The sequence below is a fragment of the Hemiscyllium ocellatum genome, chromosome 31 (genome assembly GCF_020745735.1).
Source record: "Hemiscyllium ocellatum isolate sHemOce1 chromosome 31, sHemOce1.pat.X.cur, whole genome shotgun sequence".
In the NCBI taxonomy this organism is placed as follows: domain Eukaryota; kingdom Metazoa; phylum Chordata; class Chondrichthyes; order Orectolobiformes; family Hemiscylliidae; genus Hemiscyllium; species Hemiscyllium ocellatum.
Window position 1 is genome coordinate 32,911,167 of NC_083431.1, and position 22,379 is coordinate 32,933,545.

The following is a 22,379-nucleotide window of genomic DNA, read 5'->3' on the forward strand; positions in this document are numbered from 1 at the left end:
GTATGTGGAATGAACTGCCAAAAAAAGTGATAAATGCAGATACGGTTATAATGTACAGATATGTATGGACAGATTTATGAATAGAAAAGGTTTAGAGAGGGATGGGACAGATACAGGCAAGTGGGCCGAGCTTAGTTTGTGAAATTTGGTCAGCATGGATGAATTGGACTGAAGGGTCTCTTGCCATGCTAGAGGTACAGGAAAACGCCTGTAGAAGGTTGAGGATTTGATTTATTTTCAGATTGTGGAAAGCAGGACAAGTTATTCCCAGGATCCCCAAATCTTTGTGCTTGCCACCCTGATACCCGGAATATAGCAGAAAGTTGTGTCCAATGATTCTGCCTGAAGAAGCAATATTTTCCTTTTCCAATCCACTTGAGTATTTATAGGCTCAGTAGTTTTGGATGCATTTCTCCCTCACTAGTGGTCACAAATTTTCCCAGTCCCAGTGTGGTGAGATTAGGGATGAAGCATCTGGGGAGGTAGCAGGAAGACAGGCTGACAGCAAATCAACTGCCCAATACAAGGTGGCCAACTTGCAGTTTGCATATTTGAGGCCCCGGGTTAGTGGTTAGTCTGAGTGCTAGTTGCTTTTTTGCCAACTGGTGGATTGGTCTCCCTCATTCAGTGGCAATCCAGTGACAGTTGGAGCTCCAATACTCTAAAGTGGCCACCAGCAACAAAGGCTGTAACTGTGGCACTGCTGCTGGATGGGAGGAAATTCTTCTCTGTTTCACGTGTTGAGCCTGCTTGGTCCCTCATAAATATGTAATTGTTATTATATCTGCAAGAGTGCCTCCATTTTGATGTCTAGATCTTGTGATTTGTGTATGTGAGGAATGACAACCGCAACAACTCTTTGGGGTCATATGTTATCTCCATTATAGAAACATCCCTCGAGACTTTCACAGAGGTATAATCAGAATTAACGGACGCTAAGCAAGTAGTCCATCACTTGGTCAAAGAGGTGATTATTCGAGAAGATTGTAAGGGACAATAGTTTCTGACAGGGAACAAAGTAGCTAAGGGCTGTGATCTTTCAATCTGACCCTGAGAATAGTTGTGTTTAATCCAAGACTAGTCATTAGTCAAGCAGACTAACAGTGCAGACATCAGAAAAAATCATCAAATGCAATAGGGAGTTGGAGCTAAATGTCTACAGGTTTACAAGTGGAAGCTGACCTCATATCTATTTTTGATAATGCCAAGGACCAGCATGTCTACAATGAAGAGATGGGGCCTAGAGTATTGCCTGTGGGCGACTGGAGAGTTAAAAATGCACAGAGCAGACGATCTGGAAATGGATTGCACAAGTAAGAGTGGAATTGAGTTGAGGCAATCTTGCTGAATTGAACAACGGCAGAGTGACTTTGGAGAAGGATTGTCACAGATTGAAGAAAGTACACGCTTTGGCTACATTCACAAAGGACATCTTTTGCAACTTTGGATGAGGGCCATTTCAGTGCTATAGCAGAGTAGATTGGAAAGATTTTAATTTGGAGTTGCAATGAATTGTGGGCAGTAATTTGGGGGATAATAAGTGGGTTCAAAAATTTTGGAGGAGAAAGGGAGTATGAGAAGGAGCAGAGGCACAGAGGCAGCGGTAGAGGTAGTATTTTTAAAATTCCATGACAGATAGTAGCTTTGAAAAGGAGGGGGTGATAATTGTCAGGGACTAGAATAAAGAGCATTTGGATGCTGGATGATTGAGTTCAAGGAAAAGAAGGGGAGTCTTGTCAACAAAGTGAGTTCAGACATGGCAGAAGAGAAACTAGATGATAAAGTGAACCAAGGTGTGAGTTCAGAGCTAATATAGCGGGAAGCCTAGATGAGCGATTTGGCTTTGTAGTCAAGGGGACGAGGGTTGCCAACTGAGAAGATGGCATTTAAGTTGTTGGTGTGTAAAAGAGTGTGAGCCACCCATACGCATGTTCTTGGGGGTGAAGGTTTAGAGTCATGGGGGATGGGATTTCAGTGAGATAATAGTGAGAAGAGAAACTGTGCAGTATTTTTGGCTTCCATAATGACCCTGGAGTAGTAAATGGTATTGATAGAGGACAACGTATGTTAGCACTTGATCTGATCCAGCAAATGTGGTAATGGTAGAACCTACACATGTTGTACAGACCACTGCTCAAGTCTGCACCCAAGTCAATAATTATCATTGATAGAATAAGACCAGACCTGAAGCTGAAACCAGAAGAAGGTTTAATCTGTGTCTTGGAGGGCACAGGAAACAAAGGCTGCAGATCTTTTGATTCTTCAAATTGTTAACTGCAATTGTATAAGTGGATTCTGTCAATACCTTGTCAAGGGATCTGTTAAAATATCATTCCTGCTGAAGCTGTGGTGAAAGTTGACCTTTTCTATTACCTCATAGTGTTGTTTGTGTAAAATGATTCTTTTTTGTCAAGCACTGGTTGGTGATATCCAGGTCTAGCTTTGTCCTGATCTGCTTACCTCACAATTTCATCCAGGACTGCAACACCCGATCATTTATGTTAAATAGCATCATTTTCTACTTTTAGATCTAAGTTACGTTTTGGGAATTTTTGCTTGATAATTACCAGAAATGGAATCTGAGGTGCAGTAGTATGTACATCTGCATTTTCAATTATTTCATTATCCGACAATTTGTTCAACCTTATTTTTTTTTCCATAGATGAAATAGTACCTTGTGCTGATACCAAACAGTTTGAATTGCATGTCTTTCAACATGTCTAAGCTGACAAATACCAGAGAGAATTCACTGTAAGTGGTAGGCTGTGTTATTAATAAATTGCTGCTGCGTTCTTTTAAAGATAGACCTCTGAGTTGTATTACACTAGTGAAGACAGCTGGACTGTTCTCTCGTAGCTCGTTTTATTTTTCATGCATGAGATGTAGGCAAGACTGGCATTTTTTGCCCATCCTTCATTGCCTGTAAACTAAGTGGATTGCGAGGCCATTTAGCTATCATTGTTGTTTGAAGCATTGTAGGCAAAACAATACATGGTTGCTAGATTTCCTTTCCCAAACAACATTAGGGAACCAGGTGGATATTTATGACAAATGAAAATGCTACCATTAGACTAGTTTCTCATTCAAAATATTTTTTCACTTTGAATTTTATACTTTGCCTCATTGTATGATACAAATCCATGTCCTGAGAACATTATCTAGGGTATCTGAATCAATACTTGAGAGAGTAGTGCAGGAAAAGCACAGGTCAGGTAGCATCTGAGGATCAGGATAATCAACGTTTCAGGCATTCCTGATGAAGGGCTTATGCCTGAAATGTCAATTCTCCTGGTCTTCGGATGCTGCCTGACCTGCTGTGCTTTTCCAGCACCACACTCTCGACTCTGATCTCCAGCATCTGCAGTCCTCGCTTTCTTCTAGCGCACTGTGTCACCACCTCTGCAAATACAATATGATATAAGCTGAGACTATTTGTTTGCTTGATTCATTGCGAGTGAGAAACTTACCAGGTGAACATGTGCCTTTCTACCAATCAGAAATAATTGCATTTTATTTTACTTGTGTAAGATGTGAGTGGAGCTGGCCAAGCCAGTGTTTACTACCCAATCTTGATTGCACTCACAAAGGTGAGTGGTGTAGATGCTATTTGGGACAGAATTCCAAACTTTTGACCCAGTGATGGTGATGGAGCAGAATTCAGTTCCAAGTCAGGGTGCTGTGTGAGGAAAATTTGCAGTTGTTAGGTTCCTGTGTGTCTGCTACACTTGTTGTTCTTGTTGTTGAGACCAAAGGTTGAGGAGTTGCTTTTGAAAGAGCCTTGCCAAGTTGCTATGAAACACCTGGTGGAATGTACACAGTGATGTCACTATTTGCTGGTAGTGGATAGAATAAATGTTTAAGGTGGATGGATGACATGTTAATTTGATCTGAATGATGTTGAGCTTCTTGACTATTGCTGAACAAAGACACATTTCTCTGGAAACGTTTTGTCTTGCACACAACAGGACAGTTCACAAGAGGTGTCAAAGTGCAAGAAACTTATACTATATGAGAGCAGATTGCTGATTGGTTGGCCAGCAGACTCTGGTAGAATATTTGTCACAGAGAATGCACCAGTTAATAATGAATGATCTTTGTTTAAATTTTAAACCAGGCAGGTGATTGGTCAATCCATTGTCCTGATCAATGAGCCAGCGAACTGCTGTAATCTATGTTGTGTAATTGAAATAGACACAGTATGTGTACATATAAATAAACGCATTATTGACCGTGCCCAACAAGCCCATGTTTGAAAAACTCAGTAAAGCTTTCAACATTGTTTGTGATTTTGCAATTGGACTACATTTGCTAAATTCGTGTGTGTGTGTCTATGTAGAGCTACACTGACAAACAATTTAGGCTTGTCACTTGGGCTTGAGGTTTCATGCACCTGCATATACTGGAAGTCATGCACGTTAATGCACAAGTCGCTGGTCCTTGCAGACAAATGGAACGTAAGATCAGAAAAATGTGAAATTTCCCATTATGACAAGAAAATAGAAAAGAAGCATATTATCGAAATGGTGAGAGATTGCAGAGCTCTGAGACATGGAGGGATCACATAGAGGTTTCCTGGTGCATGAATCACAAGATGATACAGGTGCAACAAGTAATAAGAAATGCAAATAGAATATTATAACTTATTGCAATGAGAACTGAATTTGGAAGTGAAGAGGTCATGTTTCAGTTAAACAAGGCTTTGGTGTCTATTGTATGTAGTTTTAGTATCCTTATTGAAGAAGAGGTGTAAATCTGTTGGATGATTTCAGGGAAAGATTGTTCAATGAGTTCATGGAATGAGTGGGTTGTCGAATAAGAAGAGGTTGGAAAGGCTGTACTTCTATCGACGAGAGTTTAGAAGTGTAAAAGGTGAATAGATTGAAACAAACAACATCCTGAGGGGTCTTGACAGGGTAAATGTGGAAAAGATGTTTATTCTTGATGGAGCATGTAGAACCGTTTAAAAATAGGCCCAGTTAAGACAGAGATAAGAAGAAATTGTTTCTTGTAGAGGGTCATGGGTCTTCACAACTCTCTTTCACAAAAGGTGGTGGAATTAGAGTCCGTGAGTGATCTTGAGAAAGAGATGGATAGATTTTTGGGAAACAGTGATGTGAACATTTATCAGGAATCAACAAGAATGTCGAGGAATCAGATCAACTAAAATATTATTGAATGGTACAGTAGCTAGAGACTGTTGGTCTTATCTTGCTCGAAGTTTGTATGTTTATACATGACTTGTTGCTGCTCACTGATGTGTGTGAAAAAAGCAATGACTCTTACACTCTTGTACCTTTTGAACTCATCAATTGTTGCAAATTTCTTAGTAGAATAATGATCGGTTAGGTATTTTTAAGCCATGTTAGAGCCTGGACCATTTCCAGGCAGCTTGTCATCGTATCGTGCAAAGCTTCTTCATGTATTGTGAGTATGGCATCATATTAACAGGACCCTAGTTTTGCTAAAGAGCAGAAATCTAAGGTTTGGCAGATCTGCTGGTGCAGCATTGGATTAAGTAGACTCCTGGAGTCTGTCAGATGCGAAGTGAGAAGAAGGAAATGGACTTGACAAAGCTCTGATGTACTGATTTTGGGAATGGAACTTTTATCCATTACCAGCACCAATCTTCAATCTGTCTGGTGTCCAAACCTTTGGCGTTTTGTGATTTGGTTCCTGGAACTAGGTGTTTTTAGTATATTTTAACCTAATGTGGACAGTGGGAATAGGGGTCAGACACTGTACAACCAGCCACTATATAGCACACGAAGTTTTACATTTTAACTGTGATGGCAAAATGTTTATGTAAGATTTTTCCATTCTCAAATGTTGATATACTACATCCTGAAATAACTGTTTACATTGGAGGTTTTATTAGATAAGTTGTCACAAAAAGTGTTCCAGAAAGAAGTGCAAGTCATTTGAATGATGCATAAAATATGTCTGGACATTTTCACTCCCTTATATCTGATGCTGTACACAATATGTATGCACAATTTTGAGTTTTATTTATGCCCTCTTTGTGAAGTTCTGAGATTTTCTTTACAAATGGTTTGCTGAGTCTCATCACTTCATAACCTTAACTGAATTATAATGATTGCACTGTAATATGAAACTTCCATCTGTTCTGTTTATTGTATAATGTGGCATTTGAGCAGGCTCTTCACAATGTTTATCTGTCTCCTGCAGAACAAGAACTTCTGCGGCAAGAGCTGAACACTCGATTTCTGGCCTCTCAAAGTGCTGACCGAGGGGCGTCGTTGGGGCCACCTCCGTACATGCGAGCGGAGTTCCACCAGCATCAACACCAGCATACCCATCAGCACACTCATCAGCACACGTTTGCCCCGTTCCCGCACACCATTCCACCAACGGCCATTATGCCAACTCCTGCACCACCCATGGTGCGTACCCAAGGCAGAAATGTGAGGATAAGTAGAGCACAAGCAACCTTTTACCCCGTATACCACCAGTAGTCTGATCCGCATGACCAGCATATAACTGTGTATTGTCAGCTGATTCAAAACTGTTTGCGCCAACTATGTGGTATGCAATTATTGCTCAGTCTGGATAATTGAGCCTGAAATACTTAGTTTTCTTCGTGTTAGTCAGAGCAATTGTAAAATGAGTTTAATTCCCAGTTTTCCTCAACTATATTGACTGTCGTGAACTTAAGACTGAGGGATAATTATTTGACTGTACATCTGGCAGGAGGCCTGAGGTGTTCCTGATGCATGCTGGGAATTTGGACATTGCTAACAATTTTCTGAGTCTTGGTTTTAAATTATAGAAAAGAATCAAGCGTCCAGTTTTCAGTCTGTGCTTCTAACGAGATGGAACTGTTGTCTCATTTTTCTAAGCTGTAAACCAGAAAACAATTATGCAGAAAAAGAAAACCTCTGAATGGTTGATAAGCAGTCCAAACCTATTTTGTCCGGTTTCAATATTACATCCTCAGTATTGTATTGGTAGCAACTTTTCCATAGTAGCAGCTACTTGCTGCCATAACCTGTTACCACTGTTTGCACCTTAAGTTTCTCTGCAAGACAGCACAGGGTTTTCGATAAAATCTTAGAAAATCATAGAAGCTGGAGAAGGCCATTGTACCTGCTCTGCCACCTGATCATGGCTGATTTTCAATCTCAATGCTAGATCTCTATTCTCGCCCCATATACGTTGATGTATTTAGCCTCTAGAAATCTATTTCTTTCTTAAATTTATTCAGCGATCCGGCCTCTACAGGCTTCTGTGGTTGGTAATTCTATAGGTTCACGTGTGTGATGACGTTTTTCCTCAGTTCAGTGCGACATGACTTATCATGTAACCTGGGACCATGATCCCTTGTTCTGGATCTGTGGCCAGGGAAACATCATTCCTGCATCCAGTCCATCTATTCCTATCAGAATTTAATCCATTTCAATTAGATCCCTTCTCATTCTTCTAATCTCCAGTGGACTCTGTCTTTTCTCATTTGACAAACCTGCCATTCCTAGAAATTAGTCTGATTAACTTTCACACCCTCTTCCTATGGCAAGTATGTCTTTTCTTAGGTAATGCGATCCAAACTACACACACTACTCCAGATGTGATCAGTGAGCTTTGTGCGTGGGAAATCATGTCTCACGAACTTGATTGAGTTTTTGAAAAAGTAACAAAGAGGATTGATGAAGGCAGAGTGGTGGACGTGATCTATATGGACTTCGACAAGGTTCCCCATGGGACACTGGTTAGCAAGGTCAGATCTCATGGAATTCAGGGAGAACTAGCCATTTGGATACAGGCTGGCTTGAAGATAGAAGACAGAGGGGGTGGTGGTGGTGTGTTGTTTTTCAGACTGGAGGCCTAGAGTGCCAGAAGTATTGGTGTTGGATCCACTACTTCTCGCTATCTATGCAAATGATTTAGATGGGAGCATAAGAGGTATAGTTAGTAAGTTTGCAAATGACACCAACATTTGAGGTGTAGTGGATGGTGAAGAAGGTTACCTCAGATTATAACGGGATCTTGATCAAATGGGCCAATGGGCTGTGGAGTGACAGATGGATTTTAATTTAGATGAGTGTGAGGTGCTGCATTTTGGGAAAGCAAACCCTAGCAGGACTTATACATTTAATGGAAATGTCTTGGAGAGTATAGCAGTGATCATGAAAAACTCTGTAATGTTAATGTTCTTACCCATTGAACTAAAAAAGATTGAAGAGTTCAAGGCACCTATGCAAGACATTGGTGTAATTCTAAAATGAAGGACCCTGATTGTGCCTATCTTGGGTTATATTTTCACTTTTGGATTAGGTGTGTATTTGTTGGTGGAGCAGTGTCATTCATAGAAACTGTGATTTGGAACAATGTTTCAAAGTGTGATTGTGCCCGTTCTTTGACTGAATAAGGCTAGTTCTCAGCCAGGCTAGACATGAAGTGATATAGTTGAGGTGGTGAGGAAAGGCACAAGAAGCTCCAGAGAGCTCACCTCGGACCACCTGGAGGAATGTGTGGCTGAAACTCATGGGTTTTCCGTTCTGAAAAACAGTCATATCAGACTTGAAACATTAACTCTGCTTCTGTCTCCACAGATGCTGTGAGAACTGTTGAGTTCCTCCAGCATTCTCTGTGTTTGATTCACATTTCCAGCATCTGCAGTGTTTTGCCTCTATTCTAGGATTCAAGAATATATTTTAAGTGGAAAGCCAGAGGAGAGGGATAAAATGGAGCTGAGGTAATATAGAGCAACAGTAATATTCTGTGAACTATTTCTGTTTGTTATTTTATGCAAAGCACCATGAACATAGCTGTGTAGAACATTGAAGTTCAGTCCATAACAATGTCAGCTTGGTGGCTTCCATGAATGACAGTACTCTACCAATAAATACACAAGTAATTTCAGAATTGAAGTATAATCCTAGTATAAGTCTGTAATAATAAAAGTCCTTTATTTCAAAATTACACTAATTCATCCATTCTTCTGTAGGTGCCTTGAACTTTCCAGTTAGATAGGTAACATGATTAACACTTGTATATCTGAGTTAGAAAGTTATGCATTCAAGACAAAAATGCAGGATTGAATATTTAATCTAGGCTACAGTAGGGAGGGAATATTTTATTTCTAGGACATGCTGTCTTTCAAACAGTGAATTAACGTGAAGCTTCATCTACTTATTCAAGGATGATGGCAAGTTTTCCTATTGCCCTAGCCAACACCATCAAAAACAGATTAACTCGTCACTTCACTCAATGCTGGACCTTACTTTCTGCAAATTTATTACCATGATGGCCTACAAAACAACATTGAGTGCACTTCAGTCATAATTAATTGGCCACAAAGCACTTGAGAAATTCTGGAGATGTGATAAGATGTCATATAAATGCAAATTTGTTCATTTCTATAACAAAAATGAGACCTATGTAGCATTTCAGTAATGCATATGGTTTGGAGTCTTCACAGTAAGTAGAATCACATCCATTTTTTAACTTTTTATTTAGTCTGTTTTTAATAGTCTCATGTTTATAGATGCTCACTCTCTGTGGATTTCCAAATACAAGAATAGCAAAAAGGGTGCCTCTTGCAGAGACTTGGTCCAAATAGTTTAAGTTCTCTTTTATACTTTATACTATGAAGGGAACGACAAATAGATCATTTGTATTCATTACTGTTTTGAAGACCACCTGTCCCTTTCCATTAGCCTAAAAGGGTGAATTGTTGTAAGGGCAAAAATTGAGAGTCTGAAATTTGACCTGTTTATTGTGAGGCTGCAGAAATCTAAACAGAATGAACCGAGTAAAATGTAAAGGTTATGTTGGTCACTGGTTATTTGGAGCACTGTAATTTTTCTTTAAACAACCTACACAGAGCTCATTGAGAAGGTCAGTAACATGTGGCCTGTTAATTTGGGACAGACGGAGAAAGAGGAATGTAGTTTCTTTGAGAAAACAGTTTCAGTTTTGAACTTGAAAACCTATACGTTTAGGTGGAAGTTAAATTATTGATTGATTTGACATCTTTCTACTGCATTACCATGTTAACCCTTTGGATTGCAGGGTATTCCCCTCCTACTACCCTGGCTTGGAAGGAGTCAGCCTATCTTCCTCATGATACTTTGAAGCTGGTCTTAGTGTTGTTACTGAGTTTTTATATTGTCATTTTATAATCTGAAAATTCCTGAGGTTCTTTCTTAGCTAAATCCAACACCAATTCCATCACACATAGGAGTGACATTCTGTTAAAAGTAAACTGTGTAGAGAATGGTGAAGGATGATACTGCCCATAAGTTGGGTTTGCACCGCATGATATTTTACATAGCTATTTCTGTAGCTCTGGCCTGCTATTGCTTAGGAGAGAGGGAGTTACAGAGCATTGTCCTTAAGTGAGAGAAAATAGTAACAGCGTGTAATCTTCAAGCAAAGTCTTTTGGAAGCCAAACCAGGAGTGGTGATGGTGAAGCACTTTGGTGAAAGGATTTTGCTTACTTAGTGAGATTTATATGAGAGAATCATGAAGGGAAGGAAAAAGAAAACTCCCATTACCACCAAATATAAATGCTATGCCCTTAGTTTCTGACTATTGCGAATAGAAGCCAGTGATTTTATGTCCAGTACAGTGAATAGATAGATAATTGAACATTGGCATGCACAGAAACAAGAAAATCCTAACCTAGAAATCAATGACTCCCTTGAATGTATTTTTTTCTTTGTATTATTAACAGGATGTCGATGTCAAATTTTGTGAAATACAAAATTTGCACAGTACACACTTTGGATCTGGGTTAAAATAATTAAGTCAAGATGGCAAATTGAACACAAGTTTAATTTATTTTATCACATGGGCAGATTATAATATCTGACACTAGCAGCTCCAGTTCAGTATGACAGATCATTTTTAAACAGCACAACGTGAGTAGCCATGGCAACGAGAATGAATCTGTATTAATAGACCATAACTTGTTTTACGTGCTTTGATTCCTTTGCAGTTTGACAAATACCCAACAAAAGTTGATCCCTTCTACCGACACAGTGTGAGTGAACTCACCATTACACCAAGCTTGCTCCAGTCATAAACAACCCTTGAAGCACTGTTATAATCGAAGTTATTAGTGTAATGATTTGAACCACTTAATTATTTCATGACCACCCCAAAATGTGAAAGAAAATCAGGCTATTAGCGGGCTTGTATCAACGCCCTGTGTGCATGTACTTGTTTTTAATACTTCAGGATAGTGTAAATGTGTCAAAGGTAGATTGAAAGTTGGCATAAATGGACTGTTTTCATCTAAGCTGCAGCATGAATTCATGCCAAGAACAAGCACAGCCAGGTTAGCAAAACATTACTTTCTGCTGAGGCAAAATACTTGTTATACTATTCAACCCCTAATGTATTTTTGGCCTTTTGAACATTTCTTGCAATTAGAGTTGCTTGAGAAGATGTTAATGGAAAACCTTACGACAGAACATTCAGTTTCAGTGTGCTTGATGAATCCTGTCTGGAGATTACTGCTTAACCCTATGTTGCGTAAAAAATGCTGTATTTTCTCCTGTTCTCAGGCCTAATGTCATATGGCATAGCCTATCTGAGACTTCTGAATCCAGACTTGCTGCCAGGTATCTTACAGCAAGTGAGATAAGGGGGAGTGAGAGACAGCTGCTGTTGTGGCAGGGCTTCAGAGGTGGAATGGCGCGATTGGAGAGAGAGGGGAATGTTCTCTGGTCGCATTTTGCTTTGTCTCCTCCTCTTTTATAGAAAGGCATCTTTCAGAAGCATGGCAGAACTGAAACTCGGAACTCAATTTGTCTGCAGTATGTGACATGCCACAGCATCCCTTTCAGTCATGTTGTGAAACCATTACTATTTAGCATGACTTTCCTAGTTTATTTAATCAATAAAACCATTCAGTAGTTGCTTACCAAAGTTTTCAGGGTTGCAACACTGCAGAAACTAATGATTATTTGGCCCTCTGATTCAAGTGTTGGCATTACATGATAAGCCAGTGCATTGAGTCAAGCCAGCTCTGCTGTCTGTCTTTTATTTCCTCTGTCATTGAAGCTTCCTCTTCTGTCTTTCTTGAGTTTCAAATGAGTCAGACAAATCAAGCTTGCCAGAAGTCATATACGCATTAGAGGGAGACTTCAGATTATTTTCTTTCTATTCTATGTTTAACCCTTTGATTACCAACTAATTAAGGAATTCTGTTCCCCTCAGATCAACCAGTTGAAGATTTCAGAATTTTTACAGGAAAATAAATGCTAACTTTGCTGTTAAGTTTCACAGATTTTTTTTACCATTACTAATATAAACACCAGCAAGTTTTCAAAAGCGTGCTTGGAAAGGTTTTTGTGAACTCTCAGTTGTGCGGATTAGGAATATCCCAGGTTTGATCCTCACAATCTGTCCTGAGTGACTACACAGAAGTTTGTTTCAGTCTTGGTGCATAAGGAAGAGTTTGGTTCAGATACATTCAGCCAGAAACTCTTAATTTTGATCGTAGGTAATCACAGTATCAGGCATGGCGGCAGTGTTGAAGGGTAGGGCTGCTTCAAAAAGGCCATCTTTCTTTGAAGCACTTCCTGCACAACTATATTGCTGTAACCTCATTGAGTGCAGTTTGTTTCCCTGGTTTTGCTTTCCCCGTTTGGTTATCCTGCTTTGTTAAACCAGCTAAAGATGTGCACACTTGCTTTTTGTACTATGCAAGGGATCCGACTTCTTTTAGACCTACAGTTGCTTACAATATCCAAATGGCAATGCTTCAGCACTCCTTCAACTACCGGAGCATTTCATCAGTCAGATACTCTAACTGACCTTAATTAATAGGGACTAAATATAGATTCAAGATGGAACAATTTTGGGTAAAAACTAACAAAAAGTACCTTTTTAATAAAACACTGGATACAGACTAGAATGGAAAAAATATACCATTTGCCCAAACTGCTTTCAAATTAATTTTTTGAAGATCTGTAATTGACCAAAAATTGAAGGGTGAGAAAATCAAAATTAAAAGAGAAACTATTGGGAGTCACCTGATGGTTGAATAAAAAGTTGTCACATTTGAATTCTACAGTTCTTTTTAGGAATTTAGTGATTGGTTGGCTGCCAATATCTATGCATATGGATCTCAGTTAATGTATGCTTCATTTGGAGTATAGCAAACTTTTTTAGGGACAGCACGGTGGCCCAGTGATTATCACTGCTGCCTCACAACGTCAGGAACCCAGGTTCGATTCCACCCTCAGGTATGGGGATTGCACATTCTCCCTGTGTCTGCATTGGTTTCCTCCAGGTGTTCCGGCTTCCTCTCACAAAGATGTACAGGTTAGGTGGATTCACCATGCTAAATTACCCATAGTGTTCAGTGATATATAGGTTAGGTGCGTTAGTCATGGGAAATGTAAGGTTATAGGAAAAGGGTAAGGAGATAGGTCTGGGTGAGATGCTCTTCAGAGGGTCAGTGTGGACTTGTTGGGCCGAATGGCCTGTTTCCTTGTTGTAGGGAGACTGTGATTTTTACTTGTATTCTAACAGTTTAAATGCTCAAGTTCACTTATGGGTGAAAATACCAGCTGAGCAAGTAGATCCCAGATTCTATTCCCAGTTCCTGTTGCATTTCTCCTTGTATCTCTGTGATTAGGGAATTGTGTACAGAACATGAAATTACAGTAAGGTTCTTACTGCTGATTGTTCTTCAATGATTCTATTGAAAATGTGTGTGGGGCTGCTGGATAAGGAAGGATTTGATTTTAGTGCACTCCATTCCATGGTTGAATGATTTGAAGTCACTTACTCAAGTTTATTTGTGAGGAATAGCCCATTGAATGAAGGGCTTGAAGGATCACTAACATTTGTGGAACTGTGCCTTGGCACATGGCAATGGCTTCAGGAGAAGCAGGGAATTCATTGCAGAGCACTAGTTACAAAACCTGTGATCCAACGCAAAGGACCATGTACCATCAAGTTGAACTGCTAAGTCTTGTTCATGTGGCTTGTCTATTTGAGACTTCAGAGGATGCTTAGCCCTCTTTTCTGGAAGTCAACAAATTATGAACTGGGTAAAAAGGATCAGATGGCTTGGAGGTGTAATCCAAAATAGAGGTCTGGTATATCCTCCTTCATGCTCAAGTTAAAAGTCACATGATGCATTGAAAATTTATTTTTTCCAAAACCAAACTCTGTTTTGTTTCACTTAAATCATAGCAAATATAATAGTGCTAAAATAATTTCTCAAGTAAGTGTTCGATGTGTCACCTCCCCCACCTTTTCATTTCTTCGAAATGCAGCAAGTAGTATACTCTTGTGATGATAAGTATTTTATTCATCAACCTGTTCAGACATTACACACCTCTGCAGACAATCTGGCTCAGAGGTAAGGATGCTACCGCAGACCCAGGGGACTGTGATTATATGCTGACAGAATGGTTTTCACCCCCACCCCCCACAAACATGTGTAATCTCAGTAACATCATGACAGCGCATCAGGATAATTAATCTAACAAGATACTTATTCTCCTGCCAAGGAGAAGAGACAGTGAATTCATATCACAGTAAACAGTGGAACAATGGTGTAATCAAACCAGATTGACTTTGGTTGGTCCATTTGCACCAGAGCCAATTCAAATTGAGAGCAGGCCTCTGGAGGAGATGATTTCCAGCACAACTTCAGTGCACCACCTGTTGTTCATCACTGAGTGCATTGTGCATTTTAATTCACACCAGAGCCTTTCCTTAAGAAACCACATCCTTTCCAATGATTTAAACAGCCTGGATATCAAAGGCACATGAAAACTCCTTTGAACTAATCACAACAGTCAGAAATGTAAAGGCTATAATCTATTAAGTATAGTTTCAGGGACTGTATCCACTCAAACTTACAATTGTATTCTCATTCCTCCACAACTTTTGACACCCAGTAACATTTTTTTAAAAGAGAAACAAAATTAAAATCTGATCACGAGAGAGTTATAAAATGATTTTCTTGAGTAAAACTGATGTCTCATAGCTTTCAACGGAGGCCGAAGGAGCCTCTGGGAAGCAGTAGGTATCCTGTATTAAAACAATTGGTTTCGATGTTTTATTGAGCTTGGGTGCTTAAGTGTAGGACTTTGGAAACCCAACAATAAAGTTTAACTGAGGTTGTGCTCTTCATATCAATTTTGTTGTTTGTAGCAAGATTGTGTGTATTTCTTTTACTGTTTATGAATTGAGATAACTCAATGATCCCACAATTCATGAAATAGAGACAAAAATGCACATGGAGAAATAAGAACAGATATTGCTGGAGGCAGACAGGAGGTCAGTGGTCAGATGTAAAGAGGGAACGTGATATTAATGTTTTTGGTTTGTATACATCATAATTTTTTTAAAAGATGCAAATTGAGGTTGAAGAAACCAGACGTGGATTTAAAATGTTTCCATTTATCCAGGAAGATGGAAACTCTGAAGCAGTTAAGGACTTGCTAAGTTTAGAAGCTCTGGGAGTCAGTGGGTTAGAGTAAGAGAATAATATGGTGAGTTTCAGCTTGCATGTGATATGCAGTGATAATACATGACATGCAGGGATAATTATGGTCATAATTTGTTGATGAATGGAAGTAAATAGCAGAGTCCAGTCTATTACTGATGTCGGAGAGAAAAGAAAATGGCTTATTGATTTGGCACATATTGCACATATACAGTGGTTTCTTTCATGCAGCATAGACCTGATTAAATCCCCACGTGTGTAAATAGGGTTGTTGCATGCTTGAGATCACACTTAACAGACAGTGCTTCAAGGGTTTTAGATCATCATTGTGAGCTGCTCTTGGTCTGTGCTGTGATCTTTGGTATTCACACAGCTGAGCTGCTTACCCACTTCATTTTCAAATCTCTTGCATCCAAAGCTTTTCTTGGTCATTGGTGTGCTTCCATGCTATGCACACACTTTGATGCATTGTTTTTTCAGCTGTAGAGCTTAAAAGTAGTAACAAAATTAAGTACATTATCAGGAGCTGTGGATGAATACGATGTGCAAGGAATATATGAGCCAGAGCTTTCAGATAGAGACCCATTCTCCACATCTGTAGGAGATGCAGAATAAAATAGAAAGGAGCATTTTACAAATCCCAGCACCCTTCGAACTTTGTGCATATTCAACTGCTTTATTGTAATGTAACTGACACCCCTAGCCTTATGTATCTTACTTCTAAATAATCATTTGATAATTAAATTCATTGAATGGAGTTTACGAGAGGTGAACTGCCATTCTACCAGGAGGCGTGCACAATTCCCGGTCTCCAGATGAGCCGAAATCACCGAGCAGGTATTTTCTGTGCAGGTCTATTTTCCATTGGAAAGTCACCAGAAATGTTTTTTTTTTCATTTTTTATACATAGAGCAATTTTCTTTCACAATATTTCAGTACTTTTCAAGCACTTCAAATCAATATCTACTGAGACAGTCAAAATATCAAATCAAGTCATTGCAGAAGTTCAGGAATTGGCTATAAACAAATCAATCCTTGAGATTACTTGAAGTATGTTTTATTAAAGTAGCAAGATTCATGCAAGTGTCAAATGTGACACTGAACTGCAAATACTGATCAGTGCTTAGTGACAGCAGATTAATATGAATTTAGGCAGTTTTTTAAGAAACTTGTTAATGACCTTAACTCATCTCTAATTTTCTGCACATAACTTTGCCAAAATGAATTCATTTTTGAAAGGAATAAAAACAAACCGTAGCATTCGCAAAATGCCATGGATGATATGTGAGATCATAGTATAGTGTTTTAATCAACTGGAGGCCTACATCTGCTTTCAGAAATAAGATCAAAAGGATATACTGTTTGTGGTCAGAACAAAGCTAATCACAGGGACAGCAGTATTGAGTTGGATTTACAGAATCCCATCTTCTTGAGGTGACATCTGTTAAAAGTTAAGGAAATATCCAGTTTCAGTGTTACTGATGGAGAATTGTTTTCAGTGAGGCCAATTCAAAAGCATCTTATGCAATACAATATATTGTTCAATTAGATTCGTAGGGCATAACTTTAAATGCAATTCAAAATAGGTGATATATTCCATCTTTAAGTGGCTACATACTCTAAACTCTTTGTAGATAGAGCAAGAAGTTATCTCTGTCTATAGCTAAGATCTTTTTTAACTGTGTGCAGTAAAAATGGTTGACTTAATTCAGTTACTACTTCTAAGCTTAATCCTCCATACCAATAATCAGTAACAGCTATTCATTTTCTTTGCTGCTATTGCTGCTTTTCATTGCGCTGGATCTATCTACAGAATTAATACCCTCCAGAAACCAGACCTTGTTCTTGAGGGTGCTTGAGCTTTGGAGTAATGATTTAAAGCTATCGGTAATCTTTGAATCGTGTGTCATGTAACTAGGGTTCAAAATTCTTTGTAGTCTTGTACTACAGTAATATTTGTTGGGCCTCAAACTTAATGTAACATTGAGGGCACAGATTATCTGAGCCAAATGTTTGCCTGCAGCCTCCAAATAGTCAAAGTGCACCAAACGCCATTAATTAGCCATGGGAACCTCACCAGTGGACAAAGGTCTATCGCTGAATAGCTAGCCAAATTTGTTCTGTTTCCCTGCGTAAGATTCATTGAACAAATATCAGACCTGATTGGTAGGTGGCTGCATTGATTATGACAGAAGCAAAATGGAAAACTGTCCCGAAAATCTAAGAGATTCAGGACATTTTTGAATAGTAAATTTGTAAGGAAGTGATCTGTTGTGAAAAGCAAGTGGCATGTTAGTTCTGAGTAAATGCCTTCCATCTTAGCTGCTATTGTATTCCTTATGCATAAAAAATGTTTTACAAATGGCTCTCTGTCAAAAAACATTGTGTGGAGACTTTGTTTTCTCTAAAAGTAAGAAAGCAAATCTACAGAAAAAGCTGTCATCCATCTTGAAGGCCTGTTGTATCCAAAAGAGAAGTCTTGTTAATAGAGCCGTTGGAGCAGGTCATCTCCTTGTTCTCTCATAATGCAATTCGTGCATTGTTTTTAGACTGAGATCATTCACCATTAGATGGTTCCAAATCTCAGCCATAAGGTCCATGCCATTAAATATTATGTATATGTGCTTTGATAGGCATGATACATATTGTAAGTTCAAGGCATCAAAAACCACAGGTTCTCATAATCCTCATTTCAGACATTGGCTATTGGTAATGCTTGCATATTGCATCTTGCTTCTGACAGGAAGTGATTGCACCAGTATTCTGTAAACAATACACGACAAGTTACAGATCCCTCAACGTTGTTTTCAGTAATCATGGGAACCCAAAACAAATGGTGATGAGCAAACTTATTTGGAAGGTACTTCGGGTGTCATAATCTATTAAGAGCAGGAAAAGAGTGTTAAGGGCAGTGTTACTTAAATCATCTTTAGTTTGGAAAAGCAACATTCCTTTCTCGTCTGTTACTATAAAGGAGGATCTTCAAGGAGGCTTATAATAAATAGGTAATAAAAGACTTTTTGCTAAGTGGAGTTTCTCTTGTTAGGATTTGTAAATTTATGGGAAACGTGATTGAAAGTGCATTCATTAAAGTTTCACAATGCATCCTCCTTTAAAAAAAGAATTAGAATGTGTTCATACAGGTGTGACCATACAAGATGGCTGCAGAGTACTGTATAGAGTTGGCACAATAACCTGTGTAGACTCAGGCATGGGATAGGTAGTTGGTCAACTTTGATCATAGAGACATTTTTAGCCAATGTGGTGATGCTTTTTCACCTAGAAGATGATGTAGAACTGTGAGTATAGATGAACTCTGTCACAAAATTAAAACTTAGTTGAACTACATACATCTACTTGAAGAGAGTTAGTTGAGATTTTGCTGTTTGGATTTGGATTTATGTAGTTGAATTTGTGTGTTTGGAATACCATTCAGATTGAACTGTACTCCCCTAGAGATATATTAAATCAATTGAAGAACACGTGTGCCGAGGCTTCCACGTGAATAGCTTCATTGGCAGCAGGGTATGTGAGAGTTCAGACAAACACGTAGCCTATTTTGGGGATTGGACTATTACTTTGTGCTGGCATAGGTTAATGCACGCTGCCATTTTAACTGCTATTAGCAACAGGAGGGAAACGTGGTGACAGACCATTAAGTTTTTGCCGATGTTGTAGTAGCAGGAAAATAAATAAACCAGTTTAGCACGGACTTGCTTGTCATCATGATTTTTGGTGGTGCTGAATTAAAGTTTGAGCCCTCAGGGTCAACACAGTATATGCCTGTTTCTTCTTTCAGCATTCCTGTGAGCTAAGAAATGCATCTGTTACATTGATTGAATTTAAAATGCTGGTGAAACCAAATCCTGTTCCAAAGCTACCTTTCTAACCTAATTTTAAATTGCGCAGTATTTAACAGAGGAGGTGCTGAACGCTTTGCTTGTCTTTCTTCACTTTATCATTATGATCAGCGAACCTGAAACATTCCTCCTTTTCTTCCTGCAGTTGTTTCATTCATATCCTCCGTCCATGTCTGGAATTCCTCCCATGATTCCACCTACAGGTCCTTTTGGCTCTCTGCAAGGAGCATTTCAGCCTAAGGTAACCCAGCAGTCCCTCTTCCCAATTTTCCATGCCTGTGTTTTTGAAATGTCACTCATGGTCAATGGTCTGTGTTGGGAGCTTTTATCCATTAGGATCTGAATTAAGGTCATCTTGACCCCTGAAGACTATCTGAAGGAGGTGGATTTCCATCGTCTGCTTACAATGACTGCAAATCAAATCCATGATTGAAAATGGTTCTTCGAATCATCAAACAGGAAAAGCTTTTTGGTGACTAAAATACAGTACAGAACTGTGGTTGCTGAAGATCTGGAACAAACAAAAACAGAAATTTATGACAATGCTCAGCCAGTCTGGCATCATTTGTGGAGAGAAAACAGTTAGCGTTTTGTGTCCAGTGACCCTTCCTTAGAACTTACCAAGGCACTCGTTCTGTAAGCAGCAAAGAGAACCGTAAGATCAGACAAGAACGAACTTCAGAACTGACAAGGAGTCACTCAACTTGAAACGTTGCCTCTGTTTATACTCTCAAATGCTGTCAGACCTGCTGAGTTTCTCCAGAAATGTCTGTTTGTGTTTGATAAAAGATTTTTGGTGAATCCCCTTCTTGGTTTGGGAAGGAGGAGCACTACATTATTCCTGTCAGGTTGATGCAACTGTGATGGACATAGAGCTCCTCAAACACCGAGTGTGTCATTTTTAATGCGAACTTTAGTGAAATAAAGCAAATTTATAATTAATTTCAATTTCTGAGATAAAACCCTCGTCTTGGCACTGGGAGGGAAAACCAACGTGCAGACCTATCTGGAGACACAGATAATCTTCAGTCAGATCCTCTCAATGGAATTGCTTCTTATTTCTGCATTAATTGTATCAAAAATTATTCATGTCTTTGGAATAATCATTTGCATGTGTTTGCCTCAAAGACATGAAAATGAAAGCTATTGCTGTCTTAAGTTTAATACATTTAGCATTTGTAATTGTATAATGATTGTGAGGAATCTGTTTGATAATCAGAAGGAATCTGGTTTTGAAATCCTAAGGGATAAAAATTAAATTGAATGGAATGTTCCGATTGCTTCATTGAATCATTGCACAACGTAGAAGGAGTCCACTTGGCCCATCAAGTCTGCATCAACTATCTCATTGTTTCCTCTGCCTGTTTCTACAGTGAAACAGTGAGTGGGTGTTACACACATTCCATTACAGACTAAATTCAGAAGGATTTGGAATGGATTTCTAAATTTGCTGATTAGAAACAGTTTAGGTAATGAATCAAGTATTGAATTACTGGCTTCTTACTAGTATACGTTATCAAACCGCTTGTATATATGTATGATTATTGGTTTCATTCAGACTCCAGTATTATCCATCTGTTGAAACAGACGGAATGTGGTTGATTGCTCCCATAATTTCCACTGCATCATGTCCTGGTAAAAGAGTAATTGTTCACCCTATGTCATGTTCCATTCACATCAGGAAACGGATTACAGATCTCACTTTCTCCGACACACAGGTCTGCTTATGAAAATGACCTTTTTACTGAGTAAAGTGTATTGTGGAAAGGCGCAAATTGTAACAGTCACATCCAGTTAAGATGATGATTTGTTTCAATGTGACCTAGCTACAGAGAAACAGAATGCAATTTTTATTTTGGCAGCTCATCTTATAGGCCTTATTTATATAAAGAATATGTGATGAAACTGATTTATGTTATCGCAGAAAGATGCACCTACCTACATCTGGCAATTCCACTGGTTTTGCCAACACTTGGCAGTTGCATATCAAAGTATATTTTGTTAACAAAGTGCCTTGACTCCGAAGGTAAAAGAATTAGGCCAGCAGTGCCCCACAGACAGCTCGGCTGAGCCTGGAACAAAGCTGTTGGTACTCATGGAGAGATGGGCAATCTGCACTCACCAGCTGAGGAGTTCCTGATTTAATCTTATCTGTTACTGGTCAGTGCTGAGAAAACATTACCACGGTCTCTTAGTAAAAAGTATCGTCAGCAATTTACTTTCGAGCTATCCAGTTAAAACAGTGCATTGGATTTTTCTTCATATTTGCTTTTCTTTCCAAAGTTGCTTCTGTAAAGTGGATTTTGAGATGTTCTGCAGACTAACGTTCACAAACCAACCAACTAAGTGAAATCTTATCGACTTCTTTCAAGTAAATTCTAATGGATGGAAATTGAATTTCAGCAATTTATGATATCCAGTCATATTCTAACTTCAAACTCAGTGAGGTCAGATACATTTTATGAATAACACTGAATATAAGGAAGGATTCCCTTGTCTTATCTTCTGAAGCCACATTATTGAATTTCTCACATACAGTGTGACTTGGAATCTCTTTTGACCTCATTACCATAGGCTGTGGGAAGTGCCATCTGCAGAAGTGAATGGAGGCGAGAATGGATTATGGTTTGTCAGTGTGTTAACAGAGAGCTTTCTGGGTTAAGTCTAGCGCAGACAAGACTGTTTAGGTCCTCTGTGAAATGCATTTGGGAAATTCCAAACCAGTTCCCATTGACCATGATCTCTCAAAGCAGTAGTATGATGAAGCAAAAGGACTCAAAGTCAGAAGTAGTTGATCTGTATGTTGATGCAGCACGAATGGTGAAATCAGTATCTTGTTTTAGAGAGCTGCTCAGAAACTTAAATTTGTCCACATTGCTGTAAGGTTGAAGCAGAATGTTAGTTGTCTAGGAATTTCATATTATGCAGATACAATCCCAGATAGGGAAACTGCAGAGCAGCTGGTTTATGAAATATCTTAGGGATGCAGGCAGTTGGAGGAGATTGGAACGGAGGTAGGGCTTTATGGGCTTTATGCAAAGAACTCTTTTCTGTGTACCAGATGATTTTAGTGCTTGGTACC

At 39.0% G+C, this 22,379-nt stretch overlaps 1 protein-coding gene across 9 annotated transcripts in view; it reads left to right on the forward strand.

Annotated features, from left to right (window-relative positions):
* The window catches only part of auts2a (activator of transcription and developmental regulator AUTS2 a), a 1,193,837-nt gene that overhangs the window by 1,132,396 nt on the left and 39,062 nt on the right, over nucleotides 1–22,379 (forward strand). For 6 of the 9 annotated variants that reach the window (XM_060847963.1, XM_060847971.1, XM_060847965.1 and 3 more), the window contains 3 exons: nucleotides 6,187–6,422; nucleotides 10,959–11,003; nucleotides 19,443–19,538. In XM_060847963.1, coding sequence (XP_060703946.1) covers nucleotides 6,187–6,422; nucleotides 10,959–11,003; nucleotides 19,443–19,538 — 377 coding nt within the window. The remainder of the gene's footprint in view (nucleotides 1–6,186; nucleotides 6,423–10,958; nucleotides 11,004–19,442; nucleotides 19,539–22,379) is intronic. The other 3 variants (XM_060847968.1, XM_060847969.1, XM_060847970.1) reach the window with 3 other exon arrangements.